The sequence below is a fragment of the Marmota flaviventris genome, chromosome 19 (genome assembly GCF_047511675.1).
Source record: "Marmota flaviventris isolate mMarFla1 chromosome 19, mMarFla1.hap1, whole genome shotgun sequence".
NCBI classification, from domain to species: domain Eukaryota; kingdom Metazoa; phylum Chordata; class Mammalia; order Rodentia; family Sciuridae; genus Marmota; species Marmota flaviventris.
This window is the reverse complement of record NC_092516.1, coordinates 32,888,725-32,904,923: the sequence shown is the minus strand read 5'-3', so window position 1 is coordinate 32,904,923 and position 16,199 is coordinate 32,888,725. Positions and strand designations below refer to the sequence as shown.

Genomic DNA, 16,199 nt, shown 5'->3' with positions numbered 1-16,199 from the left:
GCCTCCTCCATTTGGTCCTCCTCTGTGCTTCATGCTTGCTGAACAGGAGGACAGCAAGCTGTCAGCAGGGGTCCCGCCCACTTGCCCTTTGGGGGTTGCCGATGGTCCACGCAGAAGAAGCCTCTCTCCCCTCAGAATCATAGCACTTTCATCCCAGGATTGACTGGGGCTGGGGTGACAAACCAGGGAAAAAGAAAGCAAGCTCCCTGCTGCTCCCTGCGGAGCCTTTGTCTGGATCAGAAACCCCCTTCCTCTGCTGAAAGCAGAACCAAGCCTCTGCTCGAGCCCACTGCGAGCCCACTGCGTGGTGGGCAGAGCTGAACCCAGGTGAGGAGATGGTGGAGGCAAACAGGGCAAGTGCATTGCTGGTTTGGTGGCACTTGAATTCTGGGTTTCTTCCCCATCTTCCTGTGTGTCACTTCTCAGTGGCTGTGGAGCGACTTCACACATCCTGCCCAGGTGTCAGAGCTGCATTCACAGGGAGGGGCAGTGTTGTGTTTGTCTCCTCCCACCCAGGACTGAACCACCCTTGCTTTAAGATGCATACTTCAGAGTCAATCCTGATGCGCCCGCCAGCTGGGTACAGCTCTGCTGCTGGCTTGCTCCTGAGGGCGGGCTCACAGGAATTTCTCTTCGGCTTTTCAGGAGACCCCAACCAAAGAGCTGGGACACTGTGGAGGAGAAGCTCATGGCCCCGGGCCAAACAGCCCAGCACCGTCTTCTGACTCCCCCTACCTGAGCAGGTGCATAAATTCTGAAAGTTCCACGGATGAAGAAGGTATTTAGCTTCTCTATCTGACTTTGAAAAACAGAAAAATAGAGCTTCAAATAATGTCAGTGTGTTTGCAGAACGTCATTTGTTGCTTTAAGTGATCTCCCCAGCCTCAAGACACGGGGGATCGGCTGGGCAGTGTCTGGGGACGTGCCAAGCGAGCCTGTACTTTGAGTGCTCCCTCTGTTCCTTATCACAAAGTGATAATCTGGGGTTGACTTATTTCCAGGTGGAGGCTTTGAATGGGATGATGACTTCTCTGCCGATCCTTTCATGTCCAAGACGACAAGCAACCTCCTTGGTTCCAAGCCTTCCCTTCAAACGTCCAAGTACTTCTCTCCCCCGCCACCGGCCCGGAGCACAGAGCAGAGCTGGCCGCACGTGTCCCCCTGTTCCAGGTTCTCCATCTCTCCTGCCAACATCGCCAGCTTCTCTCTCACACACCTCACAGACTCGGACATTGAGCAGGGAGGTGAGAGGCAGCCTGTGTGTCCTGGGGCCGTGGTGGGGGTGGGGCGGGTCTCCGAACAACTGTGTCCTCAGGTTACTCTGCAGGCTCATGGCTGCTTGCCGCTGCTGGGCTGGTGACCCCAGCCAGGGGTGGGAACCACCCCAAGGCCACCTGGAGGACTTGAGGAGTTCCCCAGGCAGTGCTCCGCCCCCTTTTCTTCCCCTTTTCTCCTTTTGCTGCTGGTCCCTGTTTTTCCCACAGATCCAGCCTTTCAGAAGGTGCAAGCTGAGAACACTTGACCTGTGGTTTTGAAATTGAGCCTGGTGTACTCTGGCTCTTCCCTGGGGCTGTTGATTTTGCCATTAAGTTTTGGTCTCTGTGATAGAGAACCAGGTGGGAATTCATGGCAGGGGCACATTTGAAGGGGCAATATCTGAACATTTGGCTTCTTTTTCCCTGTACCTAGATTAAAAGATAAATGTTAATAGGTACATTTTTTTTTTTATTTAAAGTTTACAGCTCAAATAATAAATGTGAAATATAAAGAGCTGGTATCTGTGTTTGCACTGTTTCGCTTGTGCCAATTAGATAATGCCCGTGCCCAGCAGTCTCCCAGGGGCAGACGTGCAGGTCGGGGCTGGTTTCTTCTGTGCCCTGAGCGTGGACGCGGAGCCACCCTGGGAGCCGAGCAGCTGTGTGTGCGGAGTTGGCGAGTGCTGCTCCGAGGACACACGGGGCAGCTCGGGCAGGTGTGACAGCAGATACGAGCCACAGTTCCTTTTCCTGCCAGGCTGGTCAGAGATGCTCTGTACTGTTACTTTTGGGGACAGTTCTTAAAATCCATCGTGTCATGTTGTTTCGTCTCCCAAATAGGCAGCAGTGAAGATGGAGAAAAAGATTAGCTGCTGCAGACAACTCCACCAAGCAGCATCCCGAGTCAGCCGAGCAGTCCTGCCCACCGCTGGCCACCGTGAGCCTGGGAGAGGGACTCCAAAGGTGAAAGATTGCTGGACCGCCGCCGGGCCGGGCAGCTGGGCCCTCTGCAGCTGCACACCCGCAGCCCCTCACACTTGAAGTGCTCGTGGCTGGTCATCCTGGCAAGGTGGCACACTGCCTCCACGTGTGTGGGGGAACCATGTGCACTGGGGTGTGTGTCTGTTTTCTGCCTCCTCTTCCACGTCCACACCTGTGCCTCCTGGTCTGGGTACAGGTGCTGTGGAGGGTGCACCAGGGGAATGGTCACAAGTGAGCCATATTTATTGTTCTTAAAGAAATCACTAATTGCTCTCTGTAATTGCACTGTGGATAAGTGTTCCAAGAGTCCCAATATTGTACAGAATCGTAAATTATTCAAGGAAAATACGGCAGGTCAAGCTGGTGCTATTCACTAGTTTGATTTTTTTTAAATAGTTTATTTGCTCTGCATGGTACTTGTAAAGCTTAAATATTTTGAGTGTTATGCCGTCTTCAGAATTGTTGGAACTGTACATATGGTACTCTTTCATAAATGATATTGATTCTGAATGTTAGTGTTTTATGTTCTTATAGGAAATATTTTTGATGAGTCCAAAAATACTGCTGTTTTGTTGATAGAATCGAACACATTTTGTCTGTTCTCTATTAGCTGCTTCCCCTGTAGCACATGAGGCCTCTCTGAGCAGCTCAAAGGCCTTGCAGCCTCTCTGTGGGATGCTCCCACTCTGCGCCCACTTTTTCAACCCTTTTGGTAAAAATTGACAGGAGGTGCACCCCGGAACTTGGCTGCAGGTCACTGTTCTCTGAGGCCAGTTTCTGCCATAGCAGGTCAGGCAAGTTGCAGGCAGAGTGTGGCCTCCGCCCCCTCCCCCTCCCCCAGGGGGGCCAGGCTGCAGGGGTTCTACCTGTCCCTCCTCCGAGGCACTGGCATCCCCACGCGTCCCAGTAGAGGGCTCTGGATGCTGGGCACGGTATGGATAATTTTGTCTGTCTACTTTGGGTGTGGTTGAATCAAGCTCTTAAAAAATTTCCAGGGAGAGTGCTCAGTGGTAGAGCACTTGCCTTGCGTGCCTGAGACCCTGCTTCCATTCCTAGCACTGGATAAAAAGGAAATCTCCAAAGCTGATTTCCCCCTCAGAGCCACTCCAAGTCATGGCTGGTGTCTTTGTAACCCAGGAGATAGACTGTACCTTGCGGCTGCCAGGAAGAAAACAGGGGGCCTCGGCAGAGCCCAGCAGCCGATGTGCCCTCAGGGTTATCCTGTGTGACTGTCACAACTTGCGTGGCCCAGGGGCTCCTCTGCACAGCCTTTTCCTTCTTGTTCTCCTCTTGTTTTGAAAGGGACTGAGCATTTGCAGTGCGGCTTCATCACAGGCTGGCAGGAATCAGGAGTCCCTGACCCGAAGCTGCCCTCATCCTACCATCCTTGAGCTCTGTGTTGGCACCAGGAAGTCTCCGATGGCTAGTGTGGCATAGCCGCGCTGTGCTGAGCTAGCACTGATCCTACTGGGGTGGGTCCCCTCACACTGGTCCTTCGCCCCAAATATTTTCGGGTGCTGATCTGATTTCCAGACTCCAGCAAGACACTGGAATGAGTCTCTAGACTGCGGCTGGAGCTGTGACGTCAGCTGGCTCCAGTCCCTGTGCAGAATGCAAATGTGGACCTTGGCTGGAGTGTATGTAGGTGGTAAATTGTGACCTTTATTATGAATTCCAATTCACTCTGCAAATTTTTTTCTACTAAGCAATAAAACTTTCCAAAGCAAGAAAATTCAGAATGGAGTCCCCCCACCCCCACCGTGGTCTGACCATAGTGCACTCCGGCCGGGTTCGAGCACTGGGTCTGGACATGGAAGCAGGGCTTTGGAAGGTGATTTTGCCAAAATGTCAGAACTGAATTTCTTGCTGTGGCAACTTCCTGAGTTTTCTGATTTTTTTACCTCTATTTACCAGTCTTGGTTGAGAGATAAATGAGATGTGATTATGTTCATTTTTTTCAAATTATAGGCTTAAGGAGTTCAGACTTAAGTGACTAAAAAATCAAGCAGATCCATAGAATATATAGCCTTCTTACGTAGTTAGCCCAGGATACATTTACTGCTATTTGGGGGCTGTACTTTTTTTCACTATGTCAAGATTTTTTAACAACATAGTTCCCACATTTTTTAATTTTAGGTCTGTATCACTCTCATAATTAATTGCCAAAAGCATTTTATACCTTGAGTTGGGAATGGGGTGGGTTGGATCTTACTGTGGTGTTGCATGGAAGGGAAGACTGTATTTCTGATACACATGTGAGTCAACATGATTTTTTGAAATCTCAAGCAATACAAAGAAATTTAATTCAATAGATTAAAACTTCAACCCATTTTGAAGTGTCAAGCATGCACTTTGTTGTTCAATTCAGGGTTGTTGGGGGGGTTGTTGTTGGGTTTCTTTATTTCTTTTTATTTTTTAACTAATAAGTTGGTTACCAGTAGTGGGTTTTATGAATGGTACTTGTTCTAAAAAGTTATGCAATGAAGTAAATCATCGGCATTCTCTAGACCAAGTGGGGGCTAATACCTGAGGCATTTCCTGGCCTCCTTTGGGTAGCCATACGGGATGGCTACCATACGACTTGATTTAGATCTTACTTTGGTGGAGTGTGTATGTTTAAATCATGTAATACGAATAATCTAACCATCATTCCCCTTCTAGCTAGATGCTGATTTGTGTTATCAAACGGCCCTGTCATAAGCAGAAAAAGAACTGTAGAGAAAGTCCTCCCAGATCCTTCTGAGACTCAGATCCTGTGTCTGGGTCAGAAGCCATTCATCTTAAGGGCGAAAGAAGAAAGCTGAATTAAAAACAAATCATCCATTCTATTTTTAAATGTTCAGGCCTGACTGTTTCTATAGAGATGGTTTTATCTAAGAAAAAAATCTTTGTATGTCTTGCTGCCGTAAAACGCCTTTCAAAAACCTCTTCCTTTCACTCATATTTCCTTCCCATAGGGTATTTGTAGAGTTAATGATCTTTGCATGTCTGTCCCGGGGGGGCCTGGCAGAGTTCTCTACTCAGTCAGTCACCTAAAAATTCAGATGCAATGCAAGTGTCATACTCCAAATGTTGGGTTTCAGTTATGGGGGGCTTCAGATCTCATGAGGAGTAGCCTTAAAAAAAGAATGGGCATACAGTTACTTCAGACAGAAATCTCAGAAACAATATTCCTAAGTAGCAGTGCGGTTGGCGCCAGTCTTGGCTGTTAAAAAAGAAAACTCTCTAGCATATAAATAAGTTCTTGAAGATGTGTTGACAGTATTGCATTACCGACACCCGTCCAGGTCAGCTTGAATGGCTTAGCTGGGTCTGGATGATGGGACTCGTCTACAGATAGAGGCCTGGGGCGATCATACCTACCAGGCCTTTGTACTGAACAGTCAGAAGAGGTTCACGGCAATATAACAGTTAATGAACTTTCAGTTTAAATTGTGTACATTTTTAAATTGTAAGATTTTTACTGTATATTGATGCATAGTGTGATTCAATAAATTGCTTGTAATTTAAAAACTATTTAATATTCAAAATAAATATAGTTATATATTTATAAACTCTGTTGCTTCGTTTATTCTGTGATTTTTCCATCATGCAAGAGTAGGGCGGGGGAGGGTGCCCTGGTGCCGAGCTGCCTTGGAGCGTCTGTCCTTGAGGTCCTCACTTGGCCCAGCCTTAAAGAGCCCCTAGCCACAAGGCTCATCTCCACTCAAAACCAGCCTTTCTGCATGGAGAGGGGCATCCCTCTGGTCCCTTACCCCAGGTGCAAGTGTCTAAGAGGCATGCGACAGCCTCCTGCCATAACTATGGCCCATAGGGCTGACTTTAGTCACCTCACGTCCCAGGTGAGACCCTTAGTGTGTAGATGAAACAGACATGAGTCCCCATTCACAGGTGCCCAAGACATGGCAGCACGGCCCAGTGGAGTTGAGGCTGCCAGCCACATGACAGTCCACACACACACAGTCCTCCCTGGATTGGGGCTTGGCCTCTCAGCTCCTGAGCAAGGTGCTGCTTTTAGCATCTTTTCATCCCTTGTAGCAGGTGGCCAGGCTGCCGCCAGGGATGGTGATGCACAGCCCATGAGTGGCAGAGTCGGTTTTGAGCACAAGCTGTCTGCCCCAAATCCAGAAATTGCCAGCCCCTTCCCACCAACCAGGACAGGCCACCAGGAACTACCAATAGCACCACCCCAAGCCTGGGCGTTTGGGGGGCGGCGTGGGAAAGGAAACCCAGGCATCCCCAAGCTCTTGGGGGATGCAGGGTTTACAGCAAAACTTGGGGTGCCCTGGGAGCCAGGGAACCCTAGCCCTTGCTCAAGGATTGTGGCTGCTGTCCTTTAAAGATTCTCTACTAGCGGCAGGAGGATTGCCAGTTCCAGGCCAGCCCCAGCAATTTAGGGGAACCCTGTGTCAAAATTCTAAAGATTAATAAGATTCTCCATTATCCTAGGACGGCTGGCTCGCGACTGGCTCGACTGGCTCCGTGTTCTGAGCCTTAAACCGGAGGCCAGGTGCGGCCCTGGGGCTTCCGCGGGCCCCCAAGGGCTCGGGCTCCCCACCGGGGGAGTGGCCGCCAGCCTGGACTCCGGCTGATCCGGAGCAGCGGGGCGGTGGGTAGGCGGGGGCGGGCTGCGAGCAGGTCGGGGTGCTGGTCGCCACTGCGCGGCCACCGGTCGGGTAACGGAGGCGTGGCCGCCCACCGGCAGCAGGTGCCCAGCGCCCCGCGCGGCCCCGCCCCGCCCCGCCCCGCCCCCGCCCAGCGAGTTCATTTACATGCGTCCGCGGCCCCGCCCGGGGCGGCTAAAGCGACGTGTCCTTGTCCCCCGTGGGCACCCTCCTCGGCGCGTGCGGCCGCGGATCCCCAGGTAATCGGGAGGCTGGAGGGGCGTCTGGGTGCTTTGCGGGGAGGGGACCCAGAGGCAGGACCAGGTGGCCGCAGAGGGGGAAAACCCAGGTGGTGGCCACCGGGAGCCCGGGCTCCTGTACACGCAGCTGGTGCTGTCCACGTGGTGGGACTGGGGTCTGCTGTGGGGTCCTGGCAGTAATGGTCACCCTCTGACCTGTGACAGCTGCCTTATGTCCACAGTAGTTCTGGTCCCAATATTGTCCCCGAGTGTCATGTAAGGTGGCGTTTGCCTTGGGGCAAACTTGAGGCATTGCAGGAGCCACCCTAAACCAGGGTGGGGACATATCTCTGGGTGGTCTAAGCAAAGTGCCAAAGGTCACCTAAGCTCAGGAGGCACTCAAGGGGCAGTGAGGGGCATGGGACCAGAATAAGGTCCACTGGTCAATGTGAGCCATCCACCCCCTCAGAGAAAGAAGGACATAAGATACAGGAAGGTTTGAGGGTTTGGGGTAAGATCAGACAGATGAGCAGCAGCAGCAGCAAAGGGCTGGGAAGAACACTTGAGGCCACTGAGGTCCAGCCCCAGCCAGCCCCAGGTGAGCTCAGGGCTCAGCACGTGAATGGAAAGGACCCTAGGGTCACTTACCTGCACCAACTGCTGTGCTGCCACTGGCTACTGGTACCATTTCATTGGCAAAGACACCGATGGTATGGGCCATCCTGAATGTCCACTGGCCATGGTGAGTGACCACAGAATGGCCTGTGTTCTGGATTTCAGTTTTAAGGGCCTCCCCTCCCAGCCACCACCTCTTGAGACGACCGGTCTGCAGCCATGAAGACCAAGAATCGGCCACCCCGGCGCCGGACACCACTGCAGGACACGGAGGCCACGCCTGAGGAGCAGACAGCAGACAGGCCCCAGTCGGGCTCAGGGATGGAGCTGACCAAGGGTCTGCGGAGCAGGCCCCCCCGGGGAGCTGGGGCACGGGCAGAGGGTGGGCGCCGCCGGCAGGGTCCCAGCAGCCGCCGGGAGAGCAGTGTCCAGCGGCGGCTGGAGAGCAATGAGCGGGAGCGGCAGCGCATGCACAAGCTCAACAACGCCTTCCAGGCCCTGCGCGAGGTCATCCCGCACGTGCGGGCCGACAAGAAGCTCTCCAAGATCGAGACGCTCACCCTGGCCAAGAACTACATCAAGTCGCTGACCACCACCATCCTGACCATGTCCAGCGGCCGCCTCCAGGGCCTGGAGGGGCAGGGCCCAGCACAGGGCCCCAAGCTCTACCAACATTACCAGCAGCAACAGCAGCAATCAGCCGGGGGCACGCTTGGAGCCACCGAGGCCCAGCCCCAGGGCCACCTGCAGCGGTACTCCACACAGATCCACAGCTTCCGGGAGGGCACCTAACAGCCAGGTCCGGGGGTGGGCCGGCAGCGGTGGCCCAGCCAGCCCATCCCAGCCCTGGTCCTCCGTGCTGCAAGCCCCAGACCAGTTGGTGACACTTCACGAGGGTGTGGCCCCAGCAGATCCATCTTCCCTGAATGCTCAGCTCAGCCACCTGCCTGGAGCCGTTTCTTCCAGTTGTCCAGAGACAAGCAAGTGGTCTGGTCTGGGCCATGACCCTGGGCAGCATGAGCCCAAAGCACCTCTGCACATCCCAGGTCCTCCATTTTATCTCTGAGCCAGGTGGACTAGGCATGTGTGGAAAGGCCCTCATCTTCCCAAATGGACTCTCTCCACCAGTGGGCTGCTCCCTCCTGGGCACAGGGAGATTCCAGAAAAATGTTTACTTACAAGTTTCCCTGCTACTGGTGAAGCCAAGGCTGGAAAGGGAGCCTCCAAGCTCAACTGCAGGGCTACAGGGCCTGGGCTCAGCCTTCTCATTTAGGGTAACCTGAGGCCCTGGGCCCAAGGCCTCCCAGGGAATATGGCAGAGCCAAGATGGCGGCTCTTCAGCCTCTGGACCCCCTAATCAGATGATCTCTGATAAAGGGAGCTGGCGGGGAGGAGCTTCCTTCTTCTTCTGGGGTGGGGACTCCTGGGGAGGCAGTGGAACTGGGCTGGAGACAGAGTTGTGTTCCTGAGAGGAGCCCCCAAGCCCCTGCACAGGGGGAGTATGTCCTGGGCCTCCTGCGGGTCCCCACCCCAGTTTGCTATTCATCTTTGTCACTGATGTGGGGCCACCATCTAATTGGCACAGGACTTGAGGATTTCTCGGGGCCTTTGGGGTTTTGTGTAAGGTGGAGCCTGGGATGGCAGGAGTGTCCCTTCCCCCACAGCTTGCTCCCTGATGGCAAGGACTGGGTGGCTTGGCAGCCCCGCTGCCTCTGGTCCTGCTTCCGTCTGTCGGGGCGTTCCTGCCCCACTGGCTCTGCCGGACTCAGCCACTTTGCTGTCAACCCCTGCTGGCATCTCCCCTTCCTTGGCCCTCTGCCCGGAGCTGACCCAGAGTCCCCTGGGAGCCAGGTCCCTCCTGAGCTGCTGTGGGTGGGGACCACACTGGGCCATGGACTCTTGCTAGTCTACTCCCAAGAGGCAGCCTTGCTCCTACCCAAGCTGGAGGGGCACAGCACCAGACGCTGAAGGCACCAGGGAATTTGGGGTCAGCCCTAGCCATGTGAAGGGCAGCATGTGGCACCCCAAGGAATAGACATTAGCCACTCAATCTTAACCCTCCTGGTCAGGCCCTCTGGACGGTGGCTCTGGGCTTGTTGGTATTGTGTGTCCCTCCTGCCAGTCCCAGTAGGCCTGGTCTGGCCTTAATACCCGAGCTGGCCCTCACCATGGGCTAGGTGGACACTCCAGGTCTTCCTGTCTGCCCCTCACTGTGGAAGGTCAGTGGTCAGGGCATCAACCCATGTGAGCTGAGGTTGGGACAGAGCCCAGTCCTTCCCTGCTGTGGGGGACCTGCCCAACAGCTCACAAGACGGTAGAGGCCTCCTCTAGCTGAGGGGACTCGGGGCTGCAGACCAGCGGCTCGGTTCCAGCAGAGCCCAGGTCAGGGCAGGTGCCGTCCATCCAGTGCCAGATGCACTAACTATGGAAGCATGAAAGCAGGGGGAGGGACGGTGCCAGCAGAGCTCTGTCCAGGAGCCCCCGCCTGAGACTGGATCTGGGTCACCGCCTTACAGGACAACAGCTCCTAGCGCTTTCTGCCCTCAGATGGCACCTCTGCTTCCCAGAGACTGACTTGGGCCAGCTGGCCAGGCCTTCTTCACCCGTGGCAGGGGATCTGTACGCCCCTGGACCACACCAAGGATCTTCAGAGGCCCAAGTCCCACTTCAGGATGCCAGATGTTGGGGAGAGGTCAGGGAACAGGTTGGCAGCCAGCGGGCCAGCTGCTGGGTCCCCCTCCACCCAGGCCCTGGGCCCTAATCCCAGGCCGGACTCTTCCATCCTGCAGGGCTGTTTTCTCAAGCCCTTGGACAAGTGGGTTGGAGCCACCCACCTGATCCGAGCCCAGGTCCCCTGGGCCACCAGCTCCCCACCCTCCCCCAACTCCTCCCAGGCAGATCCTGTCACCTCCCACCAGGGCAGTGCAGACGCCAGAACTGCGAGCGGTTTCCATCCGAGGAAACTCAACTGGAACGAACGGCCTGCGCCCCGCCCCCCCGTCCTCATTGTGGTGAAAAATGCTTCTTAAATGACCCAAAGTTACTCTTATTTTTTTCTAATGGTCCCTTCAAAGTACTAATAAAATGGATGCTGTGTCGTAAAATGAAAATAAAATACTTCAGGACGAACGATGCTCTGGCCCATGAGTGCACGGGCAACTGTGCATCTTAATCAAATGTCTTAATAAAACATCCCATGCCGTTGACAGTGGTGCGAGTTTTTACTGAATAAAGCATCCCAGGGATCAAGACAGTGATGCTGAGCAGGTGAACCGTTGGTGCTGAGCAGCAAGAGGCCATGTCACTCTGGAGAGGGGGCAGAGTGACACCCAGTGCCTCGCTGAGAGCCACCTACAGACAGCAAGTCACAGCAGAAACATACAGGTCACATTGGGGGGAACAAACCACGATGCCCACTCAGGCCCAACATGGAGACAAGCGGAGGGTCAGCCCAGGGCCACTCCATCGTTCCCCTGGGCGCCATACCCAGGCTCACCAGGTCCCCACCTCCAGGAACTGTGAACACCAGGTCCTCGAGTGCATGTGGGAGGGGATCCCCCAAGGAACCCCCCCCCAAGAAGACCATGCCTAGGGTCGGCTTCTGGTGACAAACCCTCCACTGCAGAGCCGACCCCTCCTGACCACAGACAGACAGACGGGGAGCCAGTCAGGAGCCCGGCTACTCAAGCCACCTCAGAAGGAGCGTGGACAGGACATGGCTCTGGTCACCTCCCACGCACAGTGTCCAGCTGTAGGAAGTGACTGGAGACATCGCCTAAGGGGCACACAGGGGCAGCCGGCAGCACGGAGGCTACCCAGGGCAAGGGCCACCGGCTAAGCACCTCTCCTGGCCTGGCACAGCAGGGCTCTCACATCAGGGCGGAAGGCACCTTCTCCCTGCCCTGGGGGCAGGACAGCTGGGGGGATCCTGTCCACACCCTGCCCACAGCAGTCTTGCCTCCCACAATGTTGGGGGGCCCAGGACACTGCTCCCCTCTACCTGGCCACCCTGCAGCAGGATCCCAGATCCTCCATATGAGGGGCCTCCCCGACCATGGAAGGTTCTTGAGGTGACTGCACTTGGGCACATCTCCATGCACCCAGCAGGCCCAGCTCACCTGGGGAAGGCCCTCCACTTGAGCATCCATCTCCAGCTCACCACCTCTGTTTCACTTTCCAAACTAGATCTGCTTCTAAACCCTGCTCTGAAGAATGACCACAGCCCGTGGCAGGGGGTCCAGAGCCCTGCAGCCATTTCTCTTGGGGCAGGGCAGGGCCCAGATGCCATCTGGGGCACCTGGCTCAGAAGGGTTCCTCCCTGGCTCTGCTCCCAGGGCCAGAGTTCCTGGTGAGCTCCGAGCTCCAGGCTCAGGGCCTGGGCAGGTGGACAGCGCAGGGCAAGGAGCAGATGGGACAGGCGGGGGCCCAGGGCCCCTCCCCGCGCCACAGCTCTCCTGGCAGACGGGGGACACGTGTGGGCTCCACACCCTGGCACTTCAGCCTGCGCCTCTGAAGGGGCCACGACCCGCCAGGTGCCCTCCTGAGTCGTCCTGACGATGTCTTCTCGCAGGGCACTCTTCAGCACAGAAGGGCTCAAGCCTGATCCTCAAGCCTGTCACCATCCCAGCCTCCAGGTGACTGGGCGGCAGCCTCAGCAGCAGACAGGGCCGTGGGCCTCCTGCTCCTGGGACACGCTCCGGATGGCCTTGGTGGCATTGGCCCGGACAGATATGTGGTCCCAGCCTCCCTGGGAGGAGAAGCCACATCAGCCAGGCCTCAGGACCCCCAAGGGGCCCTGCCGGGGGCCTCCCCACACCCCTAGGTCAGGTCCCAGCTGGGCTGGCCAGCTCAATGGCTCCGCCTCAGGAGGGCGTACAGCAGGGTGGCCACACACTCACCCCGATGCCGTAGTCCCAGCCCTGCCCCTTGGGCTCTCGGGGCTGCACGCCTGTGCGGTGACACACCGTCCCCCGGCTCAGCCCATGGCTGCCCTGGACTTTGTTGGCGATGACCCAGACCTGGAACACAGGCCCAGTGAAGCCGGCCCAGCTGCAGTGGGTCAGCTGGGGTGGGAGTGGGGAGGCCAGGGAGGGAGCCCAGAGACCCCAGCACCCGCCACCCCCTTCCCCACCTGGTCCAGGGGCCCCACGGACACTCTGCGCACGTTGTTGGACACATGCTCCCAGCTGGAGCCCTGCGGGTAACTGGGTGTGATCCCTCCACGGAACCACAGGTTCCCTGGGGAGAGAAGCAGAGAGTCAGGGCCCCTCCTGGGGTGCAGCGGGTCGGGGAGCCTGGGGAGGAGGCGCCCGCTGCTCCTTCACACCCCGCACTCGCTGACCCACAGCAGGGCCTGGGCGGTGTCCAGCTCTGCCCTTTCCACACCCGGGTTCCCTGGCTTCATAATCGTCCCATTGTGCTGGGCGGCGCTGGGGCTGTCACCTCTCCCTACTGAGGTACAAACTGAGGGCAAAGAGTTCTAAACAAACAGAATGGAGAACCGGATCTGGAGAAGCACCTGGGCTCAGGTCTGCACTCTGCCTCCTCCTGGCATCTCCTCACCCGTAACCACGACGGGACCTTGAAGGGAACTGGCCAGAGGCCTGCCTAAGGTGACCAGGCAAGGGTCAGGGATGGCAAGAGCCAGCCTGTGTTTCCTGTGAGGCTCCCATGTCACAGACCTCAATGGAATCTTCTAGAAGATGCTCCTGGTGCTAGCCCTGCCATGCTGTCACCCAGCCTCAACAGGAAGTGGCAATGACCAGCTTTCTGCTCTATTAGGTCTTGGCCATCTGGAGTCGCTGACCACCCAACCCTGGTTAACTTGGGGAGGAGACTAGCACCAAGGCTGGCCTCAGGCTGGACATCTCTCATGGCAGTATGAAGGTCTTCCGTTGGGGACCTCGGGGCTGTCCTGTTCCGTCCTGGCCCAGACCTGGGCTGCAGCTCAGTGTCCTACCCCCAGGGTCATCACAGCGTGGGAAGGGCATACTGACATGCAGGCCAACTGCTTGGCTCTGACACCTGGCGCTCCATGTCCCCAGGGGAAACAAGGCTCAGAAAAGCCTGGACAATTCCAGTCACATCAAGAAGAAACCCAGAGGCAGGCCGTCCCCTCCTGATGGAGTCGGTGCCTGCCCACTGTCCCTCAGGAACCCCACCCTCCCTTGGGGAACCCCACCCTCCCGGCCCACCATGCAAGAACGGAAACCACTTGCCATTTTCATCCAAGGAGTATACAGACGTCTGCCCAACAGACACCTGTGATAGTCTCTGTTTGGGGGGAGGGGGGATGTGGTACCAGCAGTCACCTGTGATGGGAGAGCTGACTCAGGGGGCCACCCACAAAATCTGAGAGTCCACATGCAGCCAGCCTCAGTCCCCAGCCGAACACAGATGTGCAGCTGAGGCCTAGTGGGGGCTGAGGGCCAAGCAAGGCTGCCCAGGCCCTGCCGTCCACCCCACACCCCAGCCATCCACCCCACACCCCAGCCTTGCCAGGGGTGTGGCAGGTTTCAACAGAGGGCCCAACAGACCAGCCTTACCAAGGCAGACACAAAGGTGCCCAGCCGGGCACACAGCAGAGCTGGCCACAGTGGCTACCTTCAAACTCTCCCATTCAGTGGAAGGAGCTGTATGCCCCTCAAGCCACCCCTCTGTCTACCCTGTGCCAGCTTCCCCCAGGGGACACTTTCCAAATTGCCAGCAAAGAGCAGTCTATAGTGGTCACAGTGGGTCACCCAGCAAGGGTCAGACAGGCCTGGCTCAGGGCATGGGGATAGCTGTAAAGGGGTGGCCTCGTCACCAGCTATGACAGTGGGTGGGGCCCCAGCTGGCCCCTATGCCTGGTCCAGAGATGCCACTAAGCGCTTATCAAGTCGAGCTAGAATCTTACTCTCATGCCCCACCCCAGCCTGGGCCCTTGGGGACCTCCTGGAGGGCGGCACTCACCAGCTGGCTGGGAGGGGGACACAGAGCCCCTGTAGAATGCAGAGCCATCCCTGGCCACAGCCCACACCTGGTAGCAGGCCCCAATGGAAACGGAGGCGAAGGGCTGGTCTGTGCCAACGTGCAGCCAGGAGGAGCCCTGGGTGCAGTGAGGAGGAGAGCTGAAGCGGCTCCCAGAGGCAGGGAGCCCCTGTACCCCCAAGCCCAGCTACAGTGCAAGGTCCAGCGTCCAAGCCTGCCTGGGGTGGGAAACCTGGGGGACTGCAGGGTGTCCAGGGAAGCTTTGACACCTGAACTGGCCCTGCCTGACTTGCCCTGACCACAGTCTGATCTTGGCCTCTTGTTAGACCCTGGACTTGGCCTCTCATCTCTCAAGCACGGCACGGAAAATGATTACATGTGCACCTCAACGAGGTGCCACACATCCTCCACGTCACCTGGGCCTACCTCTGTCCCTCTGACCCCTAGCACAGGCCCTGAAAGATGGGAGCTCCTCATGTCAACTCATCCTCAGCACCAACCGCCCAGAGGGCCCATTGACTGGCTCCATCCACAGGGACCGTCCTGGGCAGGCCTGGGGAGCCCTGAGCCAGCCTGACTCCAGAGCCAGAGCCGATCTTAGGAAGCACGTGGAGGACGGGGCGGCCCAGCCAGGAGGAGCCAGGAGGTGCTCACCGCGGGGTTGAGCTCGGACACGCCTAGGCGGCACAGCACATCCCCCTTGTCACTGACGGCCCACAGGGCAATGCTGTGCGTGTGCCCCTCAGCCTCTGGGCTCTCTGGGATGATAGACACGTCCCCAAGGGCGATGGGAGCCACCTCCAGCCAAGGCCCACTGGTCACCAGCTTGCATTTTCTGTCCAGGGAAAGAGCACAACTCAGGGGCCCAGCATGACAGCAAGCCTCAGGGCCTGGCACTGCCCCGGCCACCTGAGGTAGACACCCGGAGGGCCCAGCAAGCAGAGCCAAGATGGACAACCGACCACCACTGAGGAAGGAGGGGGAAGATTCCCAGGCTCAGGGAGGGCAGGGCCAGGACCCTGGAGGGCACCTGCGTGGGCAGGAGTGAGGGGCCTGTGGTGGGCCCCTTTCTGCCCCCAATTTGGCCAGGCCTCTCTCCTGCCCACAAGCAGGGCCTGCCAGTGACATTTCTCTTATTTGTTCTTGAAAACAAACTCTTCAGAAACCAGAGCGCTGGGAGCCCGCGGGCATTTCCTGGGCTGACATTTACTTTGTGTTTTCTCCTCCCTCCCTGTTCCCGTTTCTTCCCTGGAGATCAGAGGCCAGCAGCTCTGGCCCAGGAGGAGCCAGGCTGGGTTCCGCCCCCCGGCTTAGCTCACCTGGCCCAGCACCTTCTCCTGACAAAATCCTTCATGGTTTTGTACCCATGGTATGAGCTGCAAGAAGAGGAGGGAAAAATCAAGACACCTATGGAAGGTTCTGGAAAAGGACACTACACACATTCTTTTCAAACTGCTGCAGGGCAGAGCCTTGGTGTAAGTCAGAGGATCAGATGAGCAGCAGGGTCAGGGGTGTCTCGCTGCAACGGCCCCCTG

General features: G+C 56.8%; 3 protein-coding genes across 6 annotated transcripts in view; 2 read left to right on the top strand and 1 right to left on the bottom strand.

The window, feature by feature from the left end:
* Lmtk2 (lemur tyrosine kinase 2) overlaps positions 1-5,791 on the top strand; it is a 91,407-nt gene extending 85,616 nt beyond the window's left edge. For both annotated transcript variants that reach the window (XM_071605807.1, XM_071605806.1), the window contains exons 12-14: positions 646-778; positions 1,002-1,244; positions 2,097-5,791. In XM_071605807.1, the coding sequence (XP_071461908.1) occupies positions 646-778; positions 1,002-1,244; positions 2,097-2,125 (405 nt within the window). In that variant the 3' untranslated portion in view covers positions 2,126-5,791. The remainder of the gene's footprint in view (positions 1-645; positions 779-1,001; positions 1,245-2,096) is intronic.
* A 1,246-nt stretch (positions 5,792-7,037) lies between these two features.
* On the top strand, positions 7,038-10,901 carry Bhlha15 (basic helix-loop-helix family member a15). The gene is made up of 2 exons (XM_027953218.2): positions 7,038-7,101; positions 7,861-10,901. The coding sequence occupies exon 2, from the start codon at positions 7,915-7,917 to the stop codon at positions 8,485-8,487; it is 573 nt and encodes a 190-aa protein (XP_027809019.2). The 5' UTR covers positions 7,038-7,101; positions 7,861-7,914; the 3' UTR covers positions 8,488-10,901.
* Positions 10,898-16,199, bottom strand: part of Tecpr1 (tectonin beta-propeller repeat containing 1) — a 29,301-nt gene continuing 23,999 nt past the window's right edge. For 2 of the 3 annotated variants that reach the window (XM_027953215.2, XM_071605717.1), the window contains exons 19-25: positions 15,984-16,040; positions 15,319-15,499; positions 14,647-14,782; positions 13,914-14,006; positions 12,827-12,933; positions 12,594-12,713; positions 12,261-12,442 (exon numbers count right to left, since the gene is read on the bottom strand). In XM_027953215.2, the coding sequence (XP_027809016.2) occupies positions 12,347-12,442; positions 12,594-12,713; positions 12,827-12,933; positions 13,914-14,006; positions 14,647-14,782; positions 15,319-15,499; positions 15,984-16,040 (790 nt within the window). In that variant the 3' untranslated portion in view covers positions 12,261-12,346. Of the gene's footprint in view, positions 12,443-12,593; positions 12,714-12,826; positions 12,934-13,913; positions 14,007-14,646; positions 14,783-15,318; positions 15,500-15,983; positions 16,041-16,199 lie in introns of all 3 variants that reach the window. The other variant, XM_071605718.1, reaches the window with a different exon arrangement.